General features: G+C 43.3%; 2 protein-coding genes and 1 long non-coding RNA gene across 3 annotated transcripts in view; 1 reads left to right on the top strand and 2 right to left on the bottom strand.

Annotated features, from left to right (window-relative positions):
* Positions 1-22320, bottom strand: part of ACMSD (aminocarboxymuconate semialdehyde decarboxylase) — a 33870-nt gene extending 11550 nt beyond the window's left edge. Inside the window, exons 1-3 of the mRNA XM_075829194.1 lie at positions 22172-22320; positions 8787-8831; positions 567-663 (exon numbers count right to left, since the gene is read on the bottom strand). Of these exons, the coding sequence (XP_075685309.1) occupies positions 567-663; positions 8787-8831; positions 22172-22228 (199 nt within the window). The 5' untranslated portion in view covers positions 22229-22320. The remainder of the gene's footprint in view (positions 1-566; positions 664-8786; positions 8832-22171) is intronic.
* LOC142656187 (uncharacterized) lies at positions 6162-7747 on the bottom strand. Its single transcript, XM_075831079.1, has 2 exons — positions 7081-7747; positions 6162-6965 (listed from the first exon to the last, which is right to left on the bottom strand). The coding sequence occupies exons 1-2, from the start codon at positions 7263-7265 to the stop codon at positions 6302-6304; spliced, it is 849 nt and encodes a 282-aa protein (XP_075687194.1). The 5' UTR covers positions 7266-7747; the 3' UTR covers positions 6162-6301.
* LOC142655272 (uncharacterized) lies at positions 20680-25454 on the top strand. The gene is made up of 2 exons (XR_012849458.1): positions 20680-20763; positions 23846-25454. It is a non-coding gene; the product is annotated as an uncharacterized LOC142655272 (long non-coding RNA).
* Positions 25455-26387: the final 933 nt, after the last annotated feature.

Raw genomic sequence — 26387 nt, 5'->3', positions numbered from 1 at the left:
AGAGGGTCAGCAAAGTAATCTCATTATCGCTAGAAGATGGGTATTCAATGACAGCTGTGTTATACTGCAGGAGGCCTAGGTAAGGCAGGATATGCAGCTCCGCAGTCACTCCCTTGTCACTTCCTATTGACTTTATTAGTCTATTGACATTTTTCTGTCCATAGACTCCTAATGATTGCCGATGCCATAAAGCACACACACCCTGCTGGACTGTCTTTACAGACAATACAGGAAGGAAGTGTGTGCCTTTTATATGGCAACCCCAGGAAAGTTTTTAAAATAGAAAATAATAAACTCATTGGTCATCAGTGTAAGCCAGGTTTTTGAGCTAAAATGTTGCAAGTGATAATATGTGACATTTTAGCGGTAAAACGTGCAACTTTTCTTGTACAGAAAAGTGATTCCAAAGGAGAAATAGTTTAGGCCACATTTATTATGTGGCATAGGAGGAAATGACGCAAAGTTTGGAGAAAATCTATACCTCGTGGCAGGGCCATTATTTCACTTGTATAGACAAACATCTAATTAATGACACTGAAATTAAATACACAAGACTTTCCCTTTACCTGACTGATCCATCTCTTTTAACCGCACTTCTGGATCCCAACAATTGGACTGAACAACCCTGAAAACGTTTCCATCCTTCATCATTTTTGCCTCCTCCTGCAGAAAGAAGTACCGGTATATTAAATGTACAAGAAAGGTAACAGATTATTGCAAACTGTGTAAAAATGCAGGCATTAATTATCTTGTACTGCTCATGAGTTACATCTTGTATTTTACTCCAGAGCTGCACTCACTATTCTGCTGGTGGAGACTCTGTGTACATACATTACATTACTTATCCTGTACTGATCCTGAGTTACACCCTGTATTAGGGCGGGTTCACACATGGCGGAATTTCACTTAAATTCCGCTGCGGACACTCCGCAGCGTTAATCCGCAGCGGAGCCGTTTCTCCATTGACTTTCACTTTAATTTAGCAGTGTTCGTTTACACGATGCGTACAATTCCGCTGCGGAGCATAGGCTGCGGAGCGGAATTTGGTGTCCGCAGCATGCTCTGTCTGTTGCGGAGCAGTGGCGGACTGGTTGCGGACTCATGGCGGAATTTCTCCATTGACTTCAATGGAGAGTCAAAATTCCGCAATGAAGTCCGCAGATCTTATGTGTGCTGCGGAGCGTATTGTTTTTACTACCATGACATTTCTTCATTCTGGCTGGACCTATGTATTTCTAGGTCTACAGCCAGACTGAGGAAGTCAATGGGGCTCCCGTAATGACGGGAGCGTTGCTAGGAGACGTCTGTAAATAGTCACTGTCCAGGGTGCTGAAAGAGTTAAGCGATCGGCAGTAACTGTTTCTGCACCCGGGACAGTGACTACCGATCTCAATATACATGTATCTGTAAAAAAAAATATAAGTTCATACTTACCGAGAACTCCCTGCGTCTGTCTCCAGTCCGGCCTCCCAGGATGACGTTTCAGTGTAAGTGACGGCTGCAGCCAATCACAGGCCAAGCACAGGCTGCAGCGGTCACATGGACTGGAGCGTCATCCAGGGAGGTCGGGCCGGATGCCGAAAGAGGGACGCGTCACCAAGACAACGGGCGGTAAGTATGAATGTCTTTGACTTTCACTAGGGAAAGTGCTGTCCCTTCTCTCTATCCTGCACTGAATAGGGAGAAGAGAAGCACTTTTCCTGCAGTCCGCAGCGGCCAGTCCGCATCAATTTTCTGCACATTTTGTGCAGATCCGCTGCAGAATCTGCAACGCAGATTCTGTGCGGCATTGATGCGGACAGTTGCGGAGGAATTCCGCCATGTGTGGTCATGCCCTAATACTCCAGAGCTGCACTCACTATTCTGCTGGTGGAGTCACTGTGTACATACATTACATTACTTCTCCTGTACTGATCCTGAGTTACATCCTGTATTATACTCCAGAGCTGCACTCACTATTCTGCTGGTGGAGTCACTGTGTACATACATTACATTACTTATCCTGTACTGATCCTGAGTTACATCCTGTATTATACTCCAGAGCTGCACTCACTATTCTGCTGGTGTAGTCACTGTGTACATACATTACATGACTTATCCTGTACTGATCCTGAGTTATATCATGTATTATACCCCAGAGCTGCACTCACTATTCTGCTGGTGGAGTCACTGTGTACATATATTACATTACTTATCCTGTACTGATCCTGAGTTACATCCTGTATTATACTCCAGAGCTGTACTCACTATTCTGCTGGTAGAGTCACTGTGTACATACATTACATTACTTATCCTGTACTGATCCTGAGTTACATCCTGTATTATACTGCAGAATTGCACTCACTATTCTGCTGGTGGAGACTCTGTGTACATACATTACAGTACTTATCTTGTACTCCTCCTGAGTTGCCTCCTGTATTATACCCCGGAGTTACAGTCATAATTTTGCAAGCTTCAAAGCTGAACTCTCCAAGCAGAGCTTTTTCTGGTGATTTTCAGTCATCATGACATCAGTCATCTTATATGAAAGCAACTAACTGCCCCCTTGCATTATAGGAGCTCATCTAACCTATTTGGGGTGTGTCTTACAATAAGGTTGTTGACTGTTTCCAATAACAACCAGCAGAACACTGAATGCAGCTCTGGAGTATAATACAGACTGTAACTCAGCATCAGTGCAAAATATATAATGTATTTACAAAGTAAATACTAGTTGTGCAGGGTCATTAGGATGATGGGACATGTATAAAACCATGACCCAGATTTAGATTTAGCATCAGGGACTAGAAGCTTCATGCTACTTCTCTGTGGTGAGCTAAGCAATTCTGAAACAATAGTAATTTTGCCCCTATAAGATAAGACTCATCATTCTTTCACCTTCACTCCCACATCAGGTCCTATAACATGATTTATAAGACGCTGACACAAAAGAAGCTGTGGGGATAATACAATATTCTGCTCTCCGCAGAGTAAATGTCCATAGCTGGAGTTTTTATAATACTGATTGATAACCCTTCCCAGCCAGCAAGATCTCAAGCTTAAAGGGAAACTCCACATATTTAAAATCTAAATTTACTAGAGAGCAGTGCATTGTGGGAGATCGGTTACACAGAGCTGAGCGTAGGTCACATGATTGTCTGTGGAGTGCAGACAGTCGCTTTGGGTGTGAATAGAGAAGAAAACCACATATAACTAAATCAGTACAAGATGAGTGAAAGAACTTACAGAGGTTTCTGGAGCTGTTTTTCCATTGACACAATGAAAAACAGCTCCAAAAATGGCTCAAGTAGGGAATTTTTTTTTACGTGCCGTTTTTTAAAATGGCGGCGCAAAAAAATGCCCATCTGAACCAAAATATAGTTGAATTCAATGGTCAGATGTTTTTAGGCATTCGTTTTTTCAGGCGTATTTCGAGGCGGTTACGCCCTAAAATACGCCTGAAAACTCTGCGTGTGATCATATCTTAACGGGGACAAGTTAATAAAAAGTTACGTTTTCTTTAAAATCGAAAAAAAATTCCATCACGTTGAGACACTTTGGCATTGTTTGAGTCGGTAAAGAAGACATTTTCATTAGGTCGAGTCTGAATTTCTGGAAATAAAGCGGCTTGAGTCCCGGTATTTGAGAGGAGCACAATCAAAGCAAAATCAAAGGCCTATTTTTAGTGCACCCTCTGACCTAGTTTTACTGCAATCCTAAGGATGAGGAGATGGTGATACACGTCCATGAGAGGAACAAAATCAAACACAATTGATTTGTAAAGCTCGTACCTTAGATTAGATACGCAGTAGAAAAAAAGTTTATTTTCCTTTTTTACGTTTTTTTTTATGTGAGATACTGAGAGAAGGAAACACGTTCCGTATGATCAGAGAAAAATTGATAAAAAGGAAAATTTATTTGATATTAAAAAGCAATTTATAACACTATTGATATTAACATGCATCTAAGATTATTCTACGAATATTTTTAAATTAAGCAGTAAAAGCAAAAAAATTCGTAATTTTATAAAAATGTTTTTAATTTTTAATATCACTCCCATCATACATCAGTTTAAGGCCTCATTTACACGAGCGTGTGCGTTTTGCGCGCGTAAAAAATGCAGCGTATTGCGCGCGTTGGCATTGCATTTGCACTGCATATACGCAGCGTTGTTGCGTTTTAAACGCGCGCACGACTAGCGTTTGCATCGCGCGTAAAAAGCGCAGAGGGGATTAATGCAAGGCCAGTCTACAAATAGGCCAGCTGGCCCAACCCCTGCTTGCTGGGAGAAGCCGGTTTTGCACCTTATTTCCGCCTCTGCAGAAACCCCAGTGTGTGTTTCTCCATTGAAGTTGGAATTGGCTTTGCACGGCACACTTATACCTTCTCAGTCGCTGGCACGTGTGCTTCTTGCCTGGATGATCTCACGTCGTTTTGGGGAGCGTCGACACATGCTGCAGCACCAGACGCGTGGAAGATGTCGCATTTGGGTTCATCCACTTGTGGCCCAACGTACCAAGAAAGGCCATTTCCATACCCTGTATGAGGACTTACGACGGCATCCTGAAAAATTTCGAGCCTTCTGCCGCATGTCTGTGGCCACATTTGACCTTCTGCTTGAGCAAACTCGCTCTGGTCTCACCTACAAGAATACCAACATGAGACACTGCATTTCGCCCGAGGAACGTCTGCTTGTGACCTTGAGGTATGTGTGCAGTTGCTATTACTTAGTCCATGCCGCTGTCTGCTTTACCAGCCCCCCCTAACATGTGTCGTGGCTTTCTTTTTCTTTCTCGTTGTTTTCTAGATTTCTGGCCACAGGCAATAGTTATCATTCGTTACATTTTGAATTTCTTTTGGGAGTGACCACCATTTCGTTCATTGTCACATCCACCTGTGTCGTGTTGTGGCAGAGGTTAAAGAGCACGGTCATGCCTCAGCCCACGACAGAACAGTGGCTAAGTATTTCGGAGGGATTTCTTAGAGCAAGTGAATTTCCAAATTGCATTGGTGCCCTAGACGGCAAACACATTCGTGTGAGAAAGCCCCCACGCAGTGGCTCGCAATACTATAACTACAAGCAGTTTTTTTCCATGGTATTGTTAGCCTTGGCGGACACGAATTATTGTTTCACTATTGTTGACATCGGCTCGTATGGAAGCTCGGCAGATGCCCGCATATTCCGTTCATCAAGAATGGGGAAGCGACTCGTGAATAATCGACTGGCGGTGCCGGAACCTTCCATCCTCCCGGGCTCCAGCGGACCCCCAATCCCGTATGTCATCGTGGCGGGTGAGGGGTTTGCCCTGACAAGTCAAGTCATGCGTCCTTTTGCGAGAAGGGGCTTGGATGACCGTCGGCGCATGTTCAATCTCCGCCTAGGCCGAGCTCGTCGATGTGTGGAATGTGCCTTTGGCATTATGTCGAACAGGTGGCGGGTCTTTCTGACGACAATGCAATTGTCCATGCAGAATGTGACACGTGTTATACAAGCGTGTGTCGTTCTGCATAACTTCTGCTGCATTAATGATGCCACCTTTGATGCAGAATATATCCTAACACATGCAGGCAGCAGCCACACTGTCCCGGTTATTCCTCTCGGCCGATCACTGTCATCCGGCCTTCGAGTGCGGGATACTTTGGCGGCATATTTCGAGTGCCCATCAGGAGCCGCACCGTGGGGGCGTGATGACCTTTGAAGGGTTGTCTGTTGTTTGGAGGCTTCACTACACACGTCACATGTGGCCAGTGTTTTTTGTAGTTTTTGGGGTTTGTGTTGGGTTAGGGACTCGCAAAACATGAGGACCCTTGACGCGGGTTGCGAGCTTACATCTGTCGGGGTTTGAGCAGGACTTTTGACATTTGGCAACATGGTTTCTGGATATAGAAAGATGGGCGGCCTAAAGCTAGGCAAGTCCAATTGCAAGTGTACTTAGTGTGTTTCGGGGCCCATGACAGCACCCAAACGTTCACACCTCTTGCAAACAATGTCAAACCCCGAGAGATTAACTAAAACCTCATATCACATGTGCATGTATTGGGCCCAAAGGCCAGAAGTGTGAGAGGGTATAGCCAAAAGAAATGTGTGTCAACCATTGTGTTGAGGGGTGTAAAAGAAAAACCACGCAATAGAAACAATCAACAGCCATGTTTTTAATGTGTTCGCAATTCACACAACGGAAACATGGTTTGGGCAGGAAAATACACATACATATTGTAGAAACAAACAAACACCAACATGGTGTAATCAAGATGAGAGGACGAGTTGCCATCCCTTCATACACAAAAAAATGCCCGCCCAAATATGACGACACCAACACACTCACAGGTGTTGGTAGTGGTGGCCCGGGGAGGAATACGCCGGCATTTCAGCACCACTATGCTGGACCTGGAGCTGCGGAGGTTGTTCCTCACCAGCATAGTGGTGCTGATGTTGTCTGTGGTACGTTGGGGCAGGGAAGTGGTGAGCCATAGGGCGCATATAGGGGTGCGGCCGTGGCATCTGGGGGGCTGGATGGAATGTTGCCGGCATCTGGGGCGAGGTGGACGGCATGGCTAATCCGCGCCACTGCTCAATGGCCGCGAAGCAGTGGTTTGGATTGTGTGGCGGTGTGGAGGCGTCGATCAAGGTGATGATCGACGCTTGCAGACGGGCCATACGATCCATGGGGACCAGCCGGAGTAGGGGAACGATGCTGCGCCCAAAGGAGTCGTTCCCGTGCTCATCCGCGGCTCGCCGTAGATATTCAAGGACCCGGCTATCAACTTGCCCAGCTGCGGAGGCCTGTGGAGCACGGCGCCGGCGAGTGGGGGCACGCACGGGGCGCTCCTCAGCCGGAGAGGCGACGGCCCGTGCAGACTGGCCAGGGGCGGGGTCCAGGGGTGTCGGCTCGGGGCTAAGGGGCAGCACATGGGCAGCAGGAGGTTCCGGCAGAGACTCTCCCATGTCCGTCTCCTCAGTCGTATCCTCCAAATTGTCGGTGGTTCTATAATGGGAAAATTGCGTAAGAACAGAATATAGAACAATGCCCACAACAACACGATGGCAAACAGGACATGGGCGAACACACATTAGACACATGCAAAAGCAGAATCTCTTACGTGCGCATCTCCATTATGTCCTTCAGGAACATCAACTGTTTGGTGTACATGTAGGGGAAGCTTACGCGACCCGCCATCTCCGCTGCGTCCCTTTTCCCCCATTTCTCTGCGGAATTGGTCCCGGCAGCTCCGCCACCGTGTTTTGATGTTTTGGACTGTTGGAGTAAAAGCAAATATAACGCCATAAGAACTGTGCCCTCTCACTAAAATGAGGGGCCCTGCCCTGCCAATGACATGGTACACGGTGATGCGCCTGCTCCACAAAAGGTCATTGGGCAAATGCGCAGAAGACACATACAGGGCCCCAGTTCTTCAATAGGGATGACATTGCATTGCAGGAAAAAACATGGTACTCACCCAACCGACTGCGGTCCCGGGTTCGGCCACTCTCCCACTCCTCGCCAAAAAGCTCCCTCGCTACCTCCTCCCAGGCGTCCTCCTTGACCGTGCGGTCATGGTACGCCTCCGCGCGAGTGTCCCAAATCGCACCATGGCCCTGGACCAGGGCGATGAGGCGCTCCACGTCAATCCCACGCGGCATGGCAGCAGATGTCAGTGGAGGGAAAGTTCTGTGTCAGTCAATAGGCTTGCCCACTCGCAGTGAAAACGCAAGCACTTCCTGGTTTTTGTTTGCTTTGTCCAGCTTTATAAACTCCTTTTCATGGACATAACAAGTGATGCGTGAATTTCGCGCATGCAACGCACGAGCGTCCGTGTGTCATTGACTTCAATGGGTGCGTGATGCACGAAAAACGCACGATTATAGAACATGTCGTGAGTTTTACGCAACGCACTCGCGCAGCGCAAAATTCACGCATCGTCTGCACTGTCCCATAGATTAATATAGGTGCGTACGACACGCGTGAAAAGCATGCGCGTCGCACGCGTGTATATTACGCTCGTGTAAATGAGGCCTAAAAATAAAAAATAAATACAAAAAGAAAGCTTTGAATGTTAAAATCATGGGTACATGACAACTTGTTTCACACGATTACCTGTAGCCTAGACATGCAATGTAGACGTATTCCGTAGTCATATCATGCGACTTGCATGTGATTTAGTTGCGCTACTTTTTTCCTCACTTTATGGCATAATTTACATAGACAAGCATCTTTAATATTATTCTCATGCTAAGCAGAAATGTATCAAACTTTTTATATTGCAGAAAAGTACCGGTGTCTAGAAAAAAAACCACTCATTTTAAAGGGGTTGTCCCATTTTCAAATCACCTATTAGGGTATTATTGCGTCCTCATTCGGGACCTCCTTTAATTAGTCAGAACAGAGAGTAGTTACAAAGAGTGTCTCTTCCTCTGGAAGACCCTGCATGTTTGTGCCTTACACAGACAACCTATTGAACAACATGTAATGCTTTATCTTTCCTGTGGAGGCACTGCAGGGGAATTGAACACTTATGGTCAGGTTCCCCTGTAGATCACAGGGATTGTTGCAACTGAATGATACCTTTAAATTAGATTATCAGTGTGATGCCCTAATAAAGCTATACTAGTGGGTGTAAATGCATCCACGAAAAACAGCCCCCTAATTTTTCAAACGGGTGCCATAAAGAAAGCACTTCCTGGTTCTGTGGTGTAACATGATCCTTTTTAGAGCTATTGACTGATCGACAGGGATCTTGTGATTTACTGGGAATTTTTACTTTTATAGGACATCAGCGTAATTAATCTGGAATTAGGAAAATCGGACCTTGCATGTATGTTGCATCTGGATCCATCCTCCGTAGCCGTATTTCTGTAGGAAGAATAAATAAAATTTGGTTACGTATCTAGTATTTATTTCCTGGGCTGCGTCACAATCTGAAATCTAACAAACCTATGGTCTTCCAGTAGAGACTTTACCCATAAAAGTTAGCTGTTTGTAATTTTTGATAATTTGGCGCCTTATTGGTCGTATTGATGCTTTGTAAAACAATATAATATCTGATTATTCAATTAGAGGGGATCTATGGTCAACAATTAAAAATGAGCTTGGCTGAGAACTCTTCCTATTCTATCACTGCATGCCAGTAATGCTCCCGACCTCTTCCTCTGGCTGGTGTAGTTGTCAATGTAGCCATTTTTAACAGCTATGGCGATATCTTTTGGTCACAGAGTCACCCAGGCTGCACAGAAATTAATAATCTGCTCTCTCCCCCTCCTCCTTTTTCTGTCGCTCCTCCCACTAGGCTTTACATTGAAATCTGTGCAGTACCTGGTGTACGGCAGCCTGGGAATGAGAATCTAGAAAAATCTGATACTACATTTATTTCTTTGGCAAGACATAATTGCTTTACATTCCCATGACAGACACTAGACAGTTCATCTATATAACATTTTTAAAAATAGATTGAATTCACAGCGGTGAAATTCAATATTTTACAGAATAGTTTCAATGATCTGGTTAGGTCCTATGCATGGGCATAACTACCAGGGTAGCAGACATATTAGCTGCTATGGGCCCAGCATTTGAGGGAGGGTAAGCCATCAATGTTAAAGAGGACTTATCACCTATCGTGACATGTTTGTTTTACTAAATACTTATCCCCCCCCCCCCATGAAATAACAATTCAGGAGGATCTTTTCTTAAACCTTTGCATTGTGCTGCTCCTCTGTTATTACTCCTGGAAATGTATGGATAAATCGACAACTGGGTGTTATCATACCACTTCTCGAAGGATGTGTCCCTACACACTTCATCACTGTCCAATCAGTGCTGTCAATGTAGGGACACATTCCATTGACAAGGGGAGTGGTAATGCCAAGTTGTCCATTTATTCATACATTTCCAGTTTTAAGAAAAGATGCTGCAGAATTGTTATTTAACAGTGTATGGCCCCATGCACACGACCGTATATTTCATCTGTAATTACGGCCACATTCATTTCTATTGGCTACGGACACCTTTCCGTATATTTACATGTTGGTGACATCATTTGCAGGCTCCCTCTTTTTTTGCAGATCCGTATATACGGATGCACTACGGATCCCTACGGATCCATATTTACCGACAATATTTACGGATAGATGAAAATACGGTCGTGTGCTTGGGGCCTATATATGTATATACTAAAAAAGACATATCAGGAAAAGGAATATGTCTACTTTATAGAAGTCCCCCGTGCACACGTCCGTAGATTTCACCCATCCGTAATTACTGTCCGTAATTACGTATCAGTAGTCATTTATAGTCATCCGTAAATCATCCGCATATATGGAACAGTGTCCGTAAAAACAATCTGTAGTGCATCCGTATTTACGGATCCGCAAAAAAACAGAGAGGAATCTTGAGTAATCCCCTGGCTTTGCATAGAAACGCTTCTGTAATTACGGAGGTGCCCATAGACTTCCAGACTTCCGTAAAAATGCGGAAAGGTGTCCGTAGCCCATAGAAATTAATGGGTCCGCAATTACGGTTGAAAAATGCAGTCGTGTGCTAAGCGGTGATGTGCAGGAGAACCGTAGAAGGAGAACTCGCAAGGGACAGAACAGAGATCGTTGTAATCTTTCCATTTCTTGAAGTTGGTCCTCGTATTTCTACTGGGCTCCATAGTAATGTGCCCCTGGGGCCTATGACATTGTTCAACCTAAATTTCTATATTTAATACAGTATATTTGATGCAATTATAAAAAAAAATTGTATTCTCAGTGGAGTGCGGGGTAACAACCTATGTACATTGTGATGGTGTTATGGTGTGATGGGGGCGCAGCCATGGATGTGTGAGCGCTGGCCCCCATCTCTTCCTCAGGAGACGCCAGCGCTCACTTCCGCTTCTCTTGTCTGGGTCCGTAGTACCAAATTAGCCCATGAGCACCCTGGACTATAAGGGCATGACCACACGTGGCGGATTTCCTCCGCAACTGTCCGCATCAATGCCGCACAGAATCTGCGTTGCAGATTCTGCTGCGGATCTGCACAAAATGTGCAGTAAATTGATGCGGACTAGCTGCTGCGGACTGCGGGAAAAGTGCTTCCCTTCTCCCTATCAGTGCAGGATAGAGAGAAGGGACAGCACTTTCCCTTGTGAAAGTCAAAGAAATTCATACTTACCGGCCGTTGTCTTGGTGACGCGTCCCTCTTTCGGCATCCAGCCCGACCTCCCTGGATGACGCGCCAGTCCATGTGACCGCTGCAGCCTGTGCTTGGCCTGTGATTGGCTGCAGCCGTCACTTACACTGAAACGTCATCCTGGGAGGCCGGACTGGAGACAGAAGCAGGGAGTTCTCGGTAAGTACGAACTTCATTTTTTTTTACAGATACATGTATATTGGGATCGGTAGTCACTGTCCCGGGTGCAGAAACAGTTACTGCCGATCGCTTAACTCTTTCAGCACCCTGGACAGTGACTATTTACAGACGTCTCCTAGCAACGCTCCCGTCATTACGGGAGCCCCATTGACTTCCTCAGTCTGGCTGTAGACCTAGAAATACATAGGTCCAGCCAGAATGAAGAAATGTCAAGTTAAAAAAGCAAGACGGATCCGCAGCACACATAACATGTGCATGACAGCTGCGGACTTCATTGCGGAAATTAGAATCTCCATTGAAGTCAATGGAGAAATTCCGCCATGAGTCCGCAACCAGTCCGCCACTGCTCCGCAACAGACAGAGCATGCTGCGGACACAAAATTCCGCTCCGCAGCCTATGCTCCGCAGCGGAATTTTACGCCTCGTCTAAACGAACACTGCTAAATTAAAGTGTAAGTCAATGGACAAACGGCTCCGCTGCGGATTAACGCTGCGGAGTGTCCGCAGCGGAATTTAAGTGAAATTCCGCCACGTGTGAACCCAGCCTAAGAAGGGCTCTGTCCCTTTTTGCATTGCCTGAGCTTTGTTGTCGTTACCCTAGTCTGTCTTTGCAAATGGTCTCCTAAGTGTTTTCCAGTTCCTGCTACCTGTAACCTGTATCCCGTGCTGTCCTGGTCCAAGTGCCGTATTGAGTTGGATTGGTGCTGCGCTGAGTACCTCGCCTGTCCTGCTACACCACGCCTGGTGTCTGCCTGCTGCCTAGTCCCAGCCGAGCCTATCTGAGCTACCACAGGTACACCTATACGAACTATAGACTGGGACCTGTGTCCTGTTGGCCAGCTGCCATACGATCAAGGCGTTACAGACCAGTGGGTCCAGGTACCCAACGTGACAGATGGTTTACATTATAGGTGGTCCCCCAGCTTCCTGGAAACCATGATATCTCGGAGAAAAAGATGGAATGGACAGACCAGGGACTTTTTTTTCTATTTTAGGGGTAGCATCCTTTACCATGTGATGTCATTTTGGAGTATGTTGTAGGTTCACTCCACAACAGTCATAGTTATAAATGTGACCCGTATTTTAGGATTGGCAGATCATTTTCACACTACGTACACAAATCATTCTCTAAGTGTCTACTGTTCAATAAATACACGCGCATATTGATTTCCCATATACGCTGGGTCTTATCATTCAAGTATCTAAATAGACCATTGATCTGACCGGCTGACTCAATTGTCTCTTCAGGTGTTTCCCATAAATTATGCTTTGAAGTGATCAGAAATGTATTTTTCTAAATAATAAAATAAGGTTTGTTTTTTTTTTGTTTTTTTGTTTTTTAATGTTTATAGTACACATAGAAATCCTCAATATCAGTGCCATACACATGCATACAGACCTATTAAAACTAGGGTAGGGGAAAAGTGAAACCAATCAGATCCCCAAACTGAGCAAGAAGTTGTTGCTTCCTTGCAAAGTAATGACATTTATTATTTAAAAAAAATATATATTTTTAAAGAAAAAATACTTTTTTAGATGCATAAAGACCAAAGTGATAAGAAAAATATTGGCTTTACCATTTTCTGAATATTTAGGCCAGGATCACACACACAGGTTTTGATGTTATTTTTTGGCTCAGTTTTTTTAAACCAAAGCCAGAAGTTGAACTAAAAGTTAGGAATGGATTAAAAAAAAGAGTGATGCATCTCCTTTCTTTTGTGTATGTTTGGCTCAAAAAATGGAGCCAAAAACGGCATCAAAACTGCTTGTGTGATCCTGGCCTTTAACAACAAAAAAAACCTTCATTATTTATTTATTTATTTATTTATTATTATTATCAATTTAAAATCATGCCAAGATTAACAGTTCAGAAACAGCTGAAAATTATTCAGGCTTTGTCCCCACGCCAAACTGTCTTTGAAAAAAAAATAAAAATCAATAAATGTTGAAATCAACATAAAACAAAGTTTAATTAAAGAGAAAAAAAGAAAATCAGTAGATGAAAAATAAATAATAATAATGCTACAACACTAAATACATTGGAAAAGTTCTTGGTAGAACCAGGGGTGGGATTCAAATTTTTAACAACAGGTTCCCTATTTTGCGGATAAAGACATACAAGCTAAACTTGGTTCTGGTGACCAAGCTCAGCATATAAATACAGCACCAGAACTAAGCTCAGTACATATATACAGTACCAGAACCAAACTCGGTACATAAATTCAGCACCAAAACCAAGCACAGTACATGTATATATGTTTTGAGCTTGGTTGTTATGATGTACATATGTAATGAGCTTTGTTCTGGTACTGTATATATGTATTGATCTTGGTTCTGATGTTATATTTATGTACTGGCCTGGTCCTGGTGCTGTATTTATGTACTGAGCTTGGTTCTGGTACTGTATATATGTACTGAGCTTGGTTCTGTTGCTGTATATATGTACTAAGCTTTGTTGTGGTGCTGTATTTATGTACTGAGCTTTGATCTGGTGATGCATTTATATGCTGAGCTTGGTTCTGGAGTTGTATATATGTTCTGAGCTTCTCTTTGGTGCTGTATACATGTATTGGGCTTGGTTGTTATGATGTATATAACTCCAGAACCAAGCTCAGTACATATATACAGCACCAGAACAAAGCTCAGTATATAAATACTGAACAATCACAAATACAGCTCAGTACAGAGATAATTAGAAAATTCAGTTTAACCCCCCTGTCATATAAGTTTATATGGCATAAAACTACAGCTCGCAGTATAGCCAAAACGATGGTAAAGATATGCTGGCAGTTGCTGTTTCACAAAAAAGACCAATACACCCATCATCTCGCTGCAGATTATGCAGTGACTACAAATATGCAACGTTTCAATCCAATAGGACCTTTCTCAATGCCTCCTGTAGCATACCCTGTAGATAGGGTCCTGTGGCGTTCCCTGTAGATAGGGCCCCCTGTGGCATTCCCTGTAGATAGGGTCCTGTGGTGTTCCCTGTAGATAGGGCCCCCTTTGGCGTTCCCTGTAGGTAGGGGCCCTGTGGTGTTCCCTGTATAGTGCTCCCTGTAGCATTCCCTGTAGATAGGGCCCCCCGTGATGTTCCCTGTAGATAAAGCCCCCTGTTGCATTCCCTGTCGATAGTGCCCCCTGAGGCGTTTTTTGTAGCTAGTGCGCCCTGAGGCGTTTCCTGTAGATAGTGCCCCCTGAGGCATTTCCTGTAGATAGTGCCCCCTGGGGCGTTCCCTCTCCATAGGGCCCCCTGCGGCTTTCCCTATAAAGTGTCGCCTGTGGCGTTTCCTGTAGATAGTGGCCCCTGAGGCATTCCCGTTAAATAGCGCCCCTGTGGCAATCCCTGTAGATAGTGCTCCCTGTGGCGTTCCCTGTAGATAGTGTCCCTTGTAGTTAGTGTCCTCTATATAGTCCTCTGTAGTTAGTGCCCCCTATATAGTCCCCTGTAGTTAGTGTTAGTGCCCCTATATTATCCCCTGTAGTTAGTGCCCCCTATATAGCCCCTGTATGTAGTGTTAGTATCCACTATATAGTCCCTTGTAGTTAGTGTCCACTATATAGTCCTCTATAGTTAGTGCCCCCTTTATAGTCCCCTGTAGTTAGTGTTAGTGCCCCCTATATCGTCCCTTGTAGTTAATGTTAGTGCCCCCTATGTCCCCTGTAGTTAGTGCCCCTATATAATCTCATGTAGTTAATGCCCCCTATATAGCCCCTGTAGTTCATGTTAGTGCCCCCTATATAGTCCCCTGTAGTTAATGACCCCTGTAGTTAGTGTTAGTGCGCCTATACAGTCCCCTGTTGTTAGTGTCCCCTATATAGTCCCCTGTAGTTAGTGCCCTGTAGTTAGTGTCCCCCATAGATAAGGACCCCAACACTGCACACAGTAGAAGGAAGAAAAAAACATGCTTACCTGTTCAGTTTCCGCGCCGTCCTCCAGCAATTCCAATCCTCCTCCAGCGGAACTATGTAGCGGCGCGATGACGAGATGACGTTATCGCGCTGACTGCATTATAGTTAAAGCACCGAATGGCGAGGCATCCTGTGCCTCGCCAGGGCAGCGCTAGGCAACCCACTTGTATCCGCGTCCTAAGGACACGGATAGAGTTGCGTGCAGGGGACCGGTTCCAGTTTCCCGCTTCACCTCTGTTCTGCGAACCGGCTGTCATTTTAACAACCGGTTCGAGATAACCGGGGCAAACCAGCCAGATCCCACCCCTGGATAGAACCACTATATCTATCTATCTATCTATCTATCTATCTATCTATCTATCTATCTATCTATCTATCTATCTATCTATCTATCTATCTATCTATCTATCTATCTATCTATCTATCTATCTATCTATCTATCATCTATCTATCTATCTATCTATCTCGATCTCATATCTATCATCTATCTAGATCTTTTGGCTTTCTTCGGCTGCATGGTTTGCCGATTAAAGTTAATGGCTAACCATCAGGCCACCTGGAAAAGGAGGAGACAGAATGGTAGGGCGCTTTCTTAGGTACATTTCTCTCTTCGCACTAGCAATCGGCGGCGGTCACATCAGTCAGACCCCTCACTGAACGGACATTGTCATTTCCTATGATATGCCACCAATATCTGTGATGTGACATCCCCTTTATAGACTACTTTGGCCTTCATTTTGAAGTCTGTACTGTGTCTATAGCTGTTATCATACAGATAGTAGCCGGAGTTCCGATGTCACATATATTATATAATATCTATAATATCAGATGCTGCAAAATATACACATCCTGGGACGATGAGTCAGATGTGATGGGGATCTGGTTAATGATTACTACAGGTGAAAGTATATGGATCCTGCTGTTGACAGTGCCTGACTCTGCTGCAGTGGAGTGAAGGTCACCTTGCCCTCTTCATTAATATTTGAAGAGCAAAGAAAGACAGAGGAGTGTAAGTGTGCAGTGCAGATGAATGTCCCCCGATGCAATGTATTGATTTGTTAACAAGGCGCACCGATCCTTTCATACCCAGAGGGGGGATGGAAATACCACTTACAATAATTTCATTACCATTAATGACTGATTACTGAAATATCGGAGATGAAAATTGACTTGTCCATTATGAGAGTACTATTAGTTCTGTATTAGGATATGTATACTTTTGCAACTAGTTTATTTGATTTCTCTATGGCATCTAACATAAAAAAATAAGCAACTTATAAACATAATCGTAAATAAAATCTCTATAATTTTGTCTATACTGCTCCTATGTAGACCTTTGTGTCTCCATGGTTACAGACTACGAGCAAACCCTGCGTAGTCTGATCGTGCATCTTCCTCTTATTCTACTGACATGTTTTAAAAAAAAACGCTCTTTTATTAACCCCTTAAAGGGAATGTGTTGCTAGCAAAAAATGTATTTTTTTTTTAGTTAAACAATTAGTGTATAGGTGATTAAACATTGTTCTAATTTATTATTTTTTTTTCACGAGTCAGGAAATATTATAAATTAGATTCTAATTTATAATATTTCCCAGCACTGGTCACTAGAGGGAGCAATTCCCAAAATTGCAGCATTGCATGTGGTAAAGCAACCACATTGCTTTATGCTGCAAAATTGGAAAAAAATCCCTCGCTCTAGTGAGCTCTCAGAATCCCCCCCTCCTTTATCCTGGCTAGTGCCGGGAGAAACGAGGGAATTGAACGGTCTAACCTCCTACACTGTGTGTCGCCATTTTTTGAGCTAACACACAGTGTAGAAGGTTTACATACAGTAGTAAACACACACTGAAACACGAACATACATAGAAATCACTTACCTGCTCCTGCCGCCGCCGCTCCCTCCGGTCCGTCCGCTCGGTCTGCTGCCGCTGCTCCAAGTGCACAAGTCCGGAAGCCGCGACCGGAAGTAGTAATCTTACTGTCCGGCCGCGACTTCCGGTCTACAGGAAAATGACGCCGGACGGCGCTCAGTTCAACTTGGACTGTGTGTGAGCGGCGCATGCACCGTTCCCACACAGACGGCATACAGCATAGTGGATGGAACGGGCCCCGTTCGCATTCACTATGGGACTGTAGCTGCCGTATTCCATGTCTGTATGTGTCGTTAATCGACACATACAGAAATGGAAAAAAAAATGGCAGCCCCCATAGGGAAGAAAAAGTAAAAAAATAAAAAAAAGTAACACACAAACACACAAATAAATACAAAAGCTTTTTATAAAACACTAACATCAAACTGATGTAAAAAAAAATTTTTGGGCGACACTATTCCTTTAAAGAGGCTCTGTCACCAGATTTTACAACCCATATCTGCTATTGCAGCAGATCGGCGCTGCAATGTAGATTACAGTAACGTTTTTATTTTTTTAAAACGCGCATTTTTGGCCAAGTTATGACCATTTTTGTATTTATGCAAATGAGGCTTGCAAAAGTCCAAGTGGGCGTGTTTAAAGTAAAAGTCCAACTGGGCGTGTATTGTGTTCGTTACATCGGGGTGTGTTTACTACTTTTACTAGCTGGGCGTTCTGACGAGAAGTATCATCCACTTCCCTTCAGAACGCCCAGCTTCTGGCAGTGCAGATCTGTGACGTCACTCACAGGTCCTGCATCGTGTCGGACGAGCGAGGACACATCGGCACCAGAGGCTTCAGTTGATTCTGCAGCAGCATCAGCGTTTGCAGGTAAGTCGATGTAGCTACTTACCTGCAAACGCTGATGCTGCTGCAGAATCAACTGTAGCCTCTGGTGCCGATGTGGCCGACACGATGCAGGACCTGGGGCAGGAAGTGAGTGACGTCACAGCGTGATCTGGCAGAAGCTGGGCGTTCTGAAGAGAAGTGGATGATACTTCTCGTCAGAACGCCCAGCTAGTAAAAGAAGTAAAAACGCCCCGATGTACGCACATAATACACGCCCACTTGGACTTTTACTTTTCAACACACCCACTTGGACTTTTGCAAGCCTCATTTGCATAAATACAAAAATGGTCATAACTTGGCCAAAAATGCTCGTTTTTTAAAAATAAAAACGTTACTGTAATCTACATTGCAGCGCCGATCTGCTGCAATAGCAGATAGGGGTTGCAAAATCTGGTGACAGAGACTCTTTAAGGATATGGCTAATTTTGCCTTCCAGGACGCAACGTACTTTTACGTTTTTGAATCACCACATTCCGTGAGCCATTACTTCTTTATTGTTTTTGCCGCCATTATTGTGTAAGGCATTGTTTTTGCCTTTTGGGGTCTATTATTTGCAGTAGTTTTTTTTGTGTTTTTTTAGTAGTTTATAAACGCCCCAATGTTTAATCATCATTGTTTTTATCATTTTGTAGTGTTTTGTTTTTTTTGCCGCTCTCAAAACACTCGAAGGCTAAGTTCACACTAGCGTTAGTATACGTTCACCTCTCTTCCGCCTCTCTTCTCTAGGTTTCCAGTTTTTTTGACGGAAGCAAAAGTGCAGTCTGCAGAACTTTTGTTTCCATGAAAAAAAAGGAAACCTAGCGACCCGAGATAAACGGAAAGCAACTGAAACAAAAGAATTACCATTGAGTTCAATGGAAATTCTAATGGAATCGTTGCTTTCCGTTTAATCTTTCGATCCTCTCTTCCTCCGATGGATGAGAGGTAAACGTATAGTAACGCTAGTTGAAAGAAGCCTTAATGGTTGTAATGATTAAGGCTAGAGAATGTAGTCCACCTCGGACGCGAAAGACTGGAGTTTTCCACGTCTGAGGTGGACCCGTGCGGGCCGCGATGTCACGGAACCCCCACAGACTACATCGTATGGAGAGCTGCGTGACACGCAGGAAAATAGGACATGTCCGTTCACACGCTCCGTTGAAACAACGGTCACATGAACGGCACCATTGAAATGCATGGGTGCGTGTGACGGCCGTTGTTTTAACGGCCGTTACACAGACTCGTTTCACGTTCGTGTGAATGAGCCCTAAGGGGATACCTAATACGCATACATTTTTTGTGGGTTTTATGACATTTATGTAATGAAAACTTTTTTTTAAATGAAAAATAATCATGTTTATTCTTTATGTTTTGTGTGTGTTTGTTATATATAAATATATATATATATTTTTTTTATTTTTATTTTTTTATTTTTTATTACACTGCATTAGAATACGTGTGTATTCCAATGCATTATTGCCTGTGTTTGTAAAATGCACAGGCAGCTGTTAAGCTCTAAGACTGAATTCATACACACAGTTTTTGGTGCAGGTTTTTAAGCTAAAGCGGCAGTGGATACAAAAGTAAGGAAAAGTATAAAGAAAAGACCGATACATCTCCTCTCTTTTGTAGCCACTCTTGACTTTGACTTAAAAAAACTGCATCAAAAACTGCATCAAACTGAATGTGTGAATTCAGCCTTACAGGGATTCACGCATGATAGCCTGGAGGGCCTTTGTTAGACCCAGGGTTGACTCTTAGAACCATAAGCCCAGACAAGTCCGGCCGTTGACCTCGATCCACCAATCATGTATTGCATTGGCTGAAGCCCTCTCAACACTTATTGCACTTCCTACAGACCCAGAGGGGTGGCAGGGGGCAGACTAGTAGCAGATGTGGTTGTGTACCCTGGTCCTTAAAACATTTGTCTGGTTATATGTAAATAAAGCTACATTTTTGTATAATGAAAAGTACTGAAATTGTTTAATATACTTTCTGTTTCAATTCCTCAACATTTTCAAGATCTCTACTTGCTGTAGTTGAATGGAGAACTCCCTTGTAATGAGGCGTGCCTGTTTTTTTTCAAGGCAGGTTTAAACAGTATTTCCACTCTTATAGCTAGCAGAGATCTTGGAAAATGTGAGAAATTGAAACAAAGTATATTAGAAAGTTGCAGAACTTTTCGTTATAAAATGAATAAGCTTTCCTTATATAAAACAGGAAAACTCCTTTAAAGTGCCTGGTAATCCTTTATAATAAGCTAATCTCATGTGCGGTTCTATCTATGCGCGGCTCGTCATTGCTTAATGTGTTTGCCATGTTATTAGCGGTCATGAGGGAGAGGACGGAACATTGCTGAGTCAGTTGGAAAGTTCACAAGTGAAAGTTTTCTTACTAGTTAAACAATAACCATAATCTGCGAGAAAAGCAAACGTTTTGTCAGGGGCGTAGCTAGGAGGGGGCAGGCGGGGCATGTGCCCCAGGTGTAACTCTGAGGCAGGGAAGGGGGGGGGGGCGCCGTAGAGCAGCCGTACCAAAAATCTGATCACTACTGATAGGCGCCCTGTATGCCGTGCGGCTGCAGCAGCGATCAGCGTTAGGAGGAGGCAGGATGTCTTGCGGCGGCGTTCTGACTGGGGTCAGTGCCGGCCCGGGGTGGGCCAGTCCTGTCACCTGACCTCATGTCAGTGACATGAGGTCAGGTGACTCAGGTCAGGTGACTGTACTGGTCCACTCCCGGGCTGGCACCGACCCTAGTCAGAACGCTGCCGCCGGACCTCCTCCTAACGGTGAGTCTAGTCAGGCAGAGCGGAGAGTGGTAGCGGTAGGCTACCGCTCTCCTCTCTGGCGGCAGTGTGGCAGTATTTATTTTCTTTTAACTTATTGTTATGTTAAACTACCTTATTGAACTATACTGCTTGTAATATGTAGAAAAAGCAAACATGGTAGAGAAAGCAAACATGGCGAGGGGGAAGGAGATGTCGTGAAAGAAGTTGGGGAGCACCATTCTGAATCTTTCCCCCGGGTGCTGGAGAACCTCGCTACGCCTCTGGTTTTGTCATAAAGCAGAGATCAGACGAACTCTGAAATTTTGCAAGATTGCTTGTTGGCCAATCTGAACTGTATTTGCCCCATTTGAGGCAATGGAAGATTAAAGATGGATTCTTTTTTTTAACCTCCATTGTCTTACGCTGCGGAAAGTGAATGTTAACGACAAGTGAATCTGCAAATTTGTGAAAAGCCCATCTCTAAAGTTCATTTACAGGGTGTTCAGTATAATAAAGGTCTCCATCAATACATGGAATCAACGGCGCCCATCAAAGTCTATGGTGCTGTACTGAACCTCCGAAAGCCTCTGATTCCATATAGAGGTGTATGGAGTTTTTTTTTTTAGGATTCATATGTAATCCGTTAGTAAAAAAAAATGATGACATGCTCTATGTGATGTGATGTATTACCGAGTTACAGAGTAACCATACGGTGGCTTGTGGAATGCCTGCGGTGCCATACTATGGAGGACTTTAAGTGCCACTATATAGGCTCCATGCACACGGCTCTATTGGGTACATGCGGCCTAATGCTTTAATGCATCTAAATAAAAAAGGAGGCAACTTTGCAAATAGTCTCGATTTGAAAATCTCGCCCGTTTTGTTTCTACAGCTCCTATGCAGATCTGTATGTCTCCATGGTTACAGACTACAAACAAAGTCTGTGTAGTCTGACCATGCAGTGTTGTGTTTCTCTTTGCTCTCTGCCTCTTCCTCTACTGAAAGTAGTTTTTTTTTTTAAGGAAGCAGTTGTAGGAAAATAGGGCATGACGCGTTTTGCAGAGGTGTTGTAGAGACAAAAAGGTAGTTGCTTTTTATGATCAAAACTATTTGCAAAGTTACTTTATTTTTCATTTTAGATGCATTAGAGCAATAAAAAAATGGTTGCAAAAGTGTGCATAACTTTTAAGACAAAATAGCAGGTACACCTGCTGTCCTACGAAGCAACACATCCTGGTATCACAATGAGCTGTGCCAAATGACAACTCAGCTCAGCTACATCTGTATTTGTCTAAAAAGTCTTAAAGAAACACATATAAATCGAATGTTTCTGGTAAAATTTTTGGACAGATGATGATGATGATTTATTACATACCTAGAACATAAAAGTGTTAGTATACGACACGTATGGAGTGTTTATTGCCGTTACCTGTTTGAGGTCAGGCCATTCCTTGGGGAGAATATGACTGTGAATATCTATTTTCATTGTGTAAGAACTTCAGCTACTGTATCCAAAAAATAATCCCAATTATTCCAGCAGTGTTGTGAGGATTTACTGTTCTCTGATACTTTGTAGCAAAAAAATATACACACCCCCGTGATATAACCAATCAGAAAATGCGTCAGACCAAGATCAAAGTGCAGAATGTTGCTGATTCCAGAAGTAATCTCGCTCGTGAATGTAGGACGGATGAGGCCGCGATTCACTAATCATACAGGAGAGTCCTAATGTTACCGAATTCCCTATTATATATGAGATTACCCCCCCCCCCCTCTGTATATTTTAAGAATATTAGAAGTCACCAAGGCGTTCGGTGACCATATAGTAGCATGAATCCACAGGTACATTTATACAGGTCACTGAACTCTGAGGTGACTCCTAATATTCTTTATCATTTATAGTCGCGGGTTACTTTATTCTCCTCAGCTGCAGAACATCTTGTAAAAGAGTAAGTGGGATATTCCTGTCCACCATTAATTGATATGAAACACCCTCATCCTTACATAAAGAAGGTCTGCAGCAGCTGGGGGCGCCGGACTGTATAATACACATTACAGCTGCTGAAGAACCTCTTCGTAAAGAGAGAGGGAGCACTACATGTCAGTCAGTGGATGGAACAGGAGAAGGAACTTCCTAAAAAAGTCATCTGTGCCAGAGTTCTCAGAGCTAATTCTTTTAAACAGCCCCAAATCCTCTGATTCCCTTTACACAGCCATAGTAATGAATGATAAAATCCTATCTGCCAGCTGCTACCTCTAGGGGGAGCTCACTGTATACTGTTTATTATTGAGTTCAATGTATAACTCTGTATGCAAAGAGCAACCCCTAGTGGCAGCCAGAAGTTTATCAGATATGTTATTAAATTATTCGCATATCATTTTGGAGATTTTTATATGTAGGCAGATGGGTTCTTGGGTCCACCTAAGACAGCAGGGACCTGGTGTGATGCTCGCTCTGCACCCCTGAGTGATAAATCCCCCTTTCCAATATTCTATCTAAAAAGAGTTGGCCGCTCTAGACAATCCCTAATGATAATAAACTAATCGCAAGGTGTACCCATGCTGGGTTTCCTGGCAGTAAGTGTTCAATTTTCCTGCAGCGTCACCGCAGGGGAAATGTAGTATTACACAGTGTCCATTCATATCATTGTGTTGTCTATGTAATGCAGGACAGGACAGGTAATGCAGGACGCTCTATGTAACCGCTCTCCACTCTGACCAAGAGCTAATGGATCCTGAAGAGAGGACCCCCCCCCCCCTCTATTAACTCAGAATTCTCTAATAGTGTGTATGGAAAGGGTTTTCTATATTAGACACCCCGTTAAAGAGGACATCTCAGCTATCCTGACACGTCTACTTTAGTAAATATTTGTATTTCCCATTAAATATTTCTGGAACATCTTTTTTGCTCTCTATCGTACCTCTATTATTCCTCCTGGAAATGGGAATAAATTCACAACTGGGCATTACCTGGTCAATAAGATGTGTCCCTACACAGTCTGACATTGTCAGCAGTGATTGGACATTGTCAGCGTATGAAGGGGCATGAAGCATTGAAAAGGAAAATTATAACCTATTTGTCAATTTCTTCATTAATTTCCAGGAGGAATAACAGATGAACGGCACAATGCAGAGGATTAATAAAATATGCTCCATAATTGTTAATTGAAATAATCCCGGATGCATCCATTATTTATTGCGGACACTGATCAAGAGACCACTGACCCCTATTTTTACGGACTGTCTGTGAATTTACAGACGATTGGCAACTTTTCACCCAGGAACAGAACTGACTGAATAAAAAAAAGAAAATCTTTATTGTAGGGGTCAAAGACCCTTAATATACTGTAAATGGTAAGTGGCTTTAGTAATCATGAACCTCATCCTGCGTCTTATCCCTTGGGAAGTCATTGGGTAAGATCGCTTCATAGTAAACCTCATGAAAGTGGAAACAAAGTGGAAACCATGAGAAACGACGCAGAATTGTTCTGAACTAATCATAGGATGCGAGTCGGGGCGAAAATGTATTTTTCTTATGACTTTCGTGATTCCATATAAGCTGAAGATTTCACATTTTCAGAGGAAATAGGAGCCGAGAAAACGTTCTGATAATGAGAATGATGGAATGGATGGGAGTAGTTATTGATCGGTACAACTGAACCTAGAGGTGTCTGGAGAAAGCTAAAATTATTTCTATGACAACCGGATCACAAGCGCTGACTTAAAGGTTGTCCTATATCGTCCGGTCATTAACAAGCATTTCCCCCCAAATATAAAAAAATTTTACCAGTAAATATAAGTCATAAATCGTCTTCTTTTGAATAGCTTAATTATTTGTATCTTACTTATACCTGTTTCTTGGAAAAGCTGAATGACAGCCAATATGGTCACCAATACAGGGGTTGGAGCTTCATTTTCTTATTACAGAGCTTTAAAAGCCATAGAGATAAATTATACAATTCTGACTGTTTATATCCACCACTAGGGGGAGCTTACTGAAGACATATTTATTACTGAGTTAAATGGGAGCTGTGTAAACTGGTACACAGTAAACTCCCCCTGGTGGTAGCTGCAGGCAGACAGATTTTTTAGCATTTAAATCTTACTATTCAGGGGATTTGAGCTTATATATTGTTACGGCCGCAGTCACGGACCGCAACCTCCACTTACCTGCCGCCCGCAGTTCTTCCTCTTCTTGCCGATGTCTCCCTCCCTAGAGACGTCAGCACATGACATTAAACATAATGTATATGTACCCCAAAGTAATATGTATATATGTATATAAAGATGGAAAAAAAGTTGGCAAAAATAAGACATCACTTTGCATTTTAGCAAAAATAAAAAGAGCTAAAGAAAAACAAAAAAAAATTGTGTGGTCTTGAAACTCAAAAATGCTGCTATAATTGGAAAACTGTGCAGGAACATAGCGCATATAAAAACGAAACGTTCGTTCTCCATCCTGTAATGATCTCCATTAACAGTTTTTTTTTTTTTTACTGTGCTGGCCCCTGAGTGACCTCCCTCATCATGAGTCCCCAGGGTGGTCACCCCGAGCATTACTGTATGTAGGCGCCACATTGGGAAGAGTGACAATGTAGGTCGTACATGGAGTTAACCTAGAAGCCACCAGCTTTGTGTTCTTTATTAGCAGCCGTAACAAAATTTAAAAATGAAACATATAATACAAATAAATGTGATTTTCAGCGACCTGTGATCGATCGTCTTATTTCAGTGGCAGTCGGAGCAGTGACAGTTACTATATATGATTGCGCTCAATTTTATAGGCAACATGCTGGTGTTTTGTGATAATTATATCTATAAATCCTCCCCTCAGATGAGCGTTTAGTGGCCGCATTTTAAACAGAAATATATCAAACTGCATTGAACAGCGTTACAATGGGCAACAAGCTGCGATAAAGATGAGCTAAGGGGACACTCATTCATAAACAAGAATATTCATCAGTGTCTGCAAGCAGGAATAAAACAGTCCATATACTGTAAAAAGTATATATATCTACAAAGTTGGTTGTTTTTATTTATTTTTTTACTATTTTGTTATTTTTCTTATCTAGTCATGATTATTACTTATGGATATAGAGTAAAAGTCAAAATCAATCTGCAGTTTTCAAGTTGACCACCAGATGTCAGACAACCACTGACTGGTAAACCAAGAACATGTCATCTTACAGCTGCTGTGAAGAGAAGAATGGTAGCCTGAGGGTACACATAGGGGAAAAAGACGCAAAAAGACCCAAAAGTCCCAACTTGCATTGAAAATTGCGCATTTTTTTGTCATTTTATACCACTTTTGCAACTTTTGTAAAAAAGGTGGCGTGGCTTACCAAAAGGGCCCGGGGCAACGGCGGCCCAAGAAATGTATTCTAATTTACGCCAGAAGACACTGATATGAATGATAGTAAAAATACACACCAGCTCCTGGCTGCCGTAGATTTCACACTGTGGGGCCCCGTACCTCGCCCTCCAAACAGAATATTTTCCCCCCATCAAACAATAATAATAATAAAAAATGTATACTCACCTCACCTCTTCCCGCTGGGTCTTTTCAGGCTCCCTCAGCAGGCCATGACTCATACAAGGTCGTGTTGCCACATCTTACTCCAGCAGAGCAGAAAGCAGAGTCTGGG

Source organism: Rhinoderma darwinii, chromosome 6, assembly GCF_050947455.1.
Source record: "Rhinoderma darwinii isolate aRhiDar2 chromosome 6, aRhiDar2.hap1, whole genome shotgun sequence".
Taxonomy (NCBI): domain Eukaryota; kingdom Metazoa; phylum Chordata; class Amphibia; order Anura; family Rhinodermatidae; genus Rhinoderma; species Rhinoderma darwinii.
The sequence above is the reverse complement of the archived record's forward strand: the minus strand, read 5'-3'. Positions and strand labels throughout refer to the sequence as shown.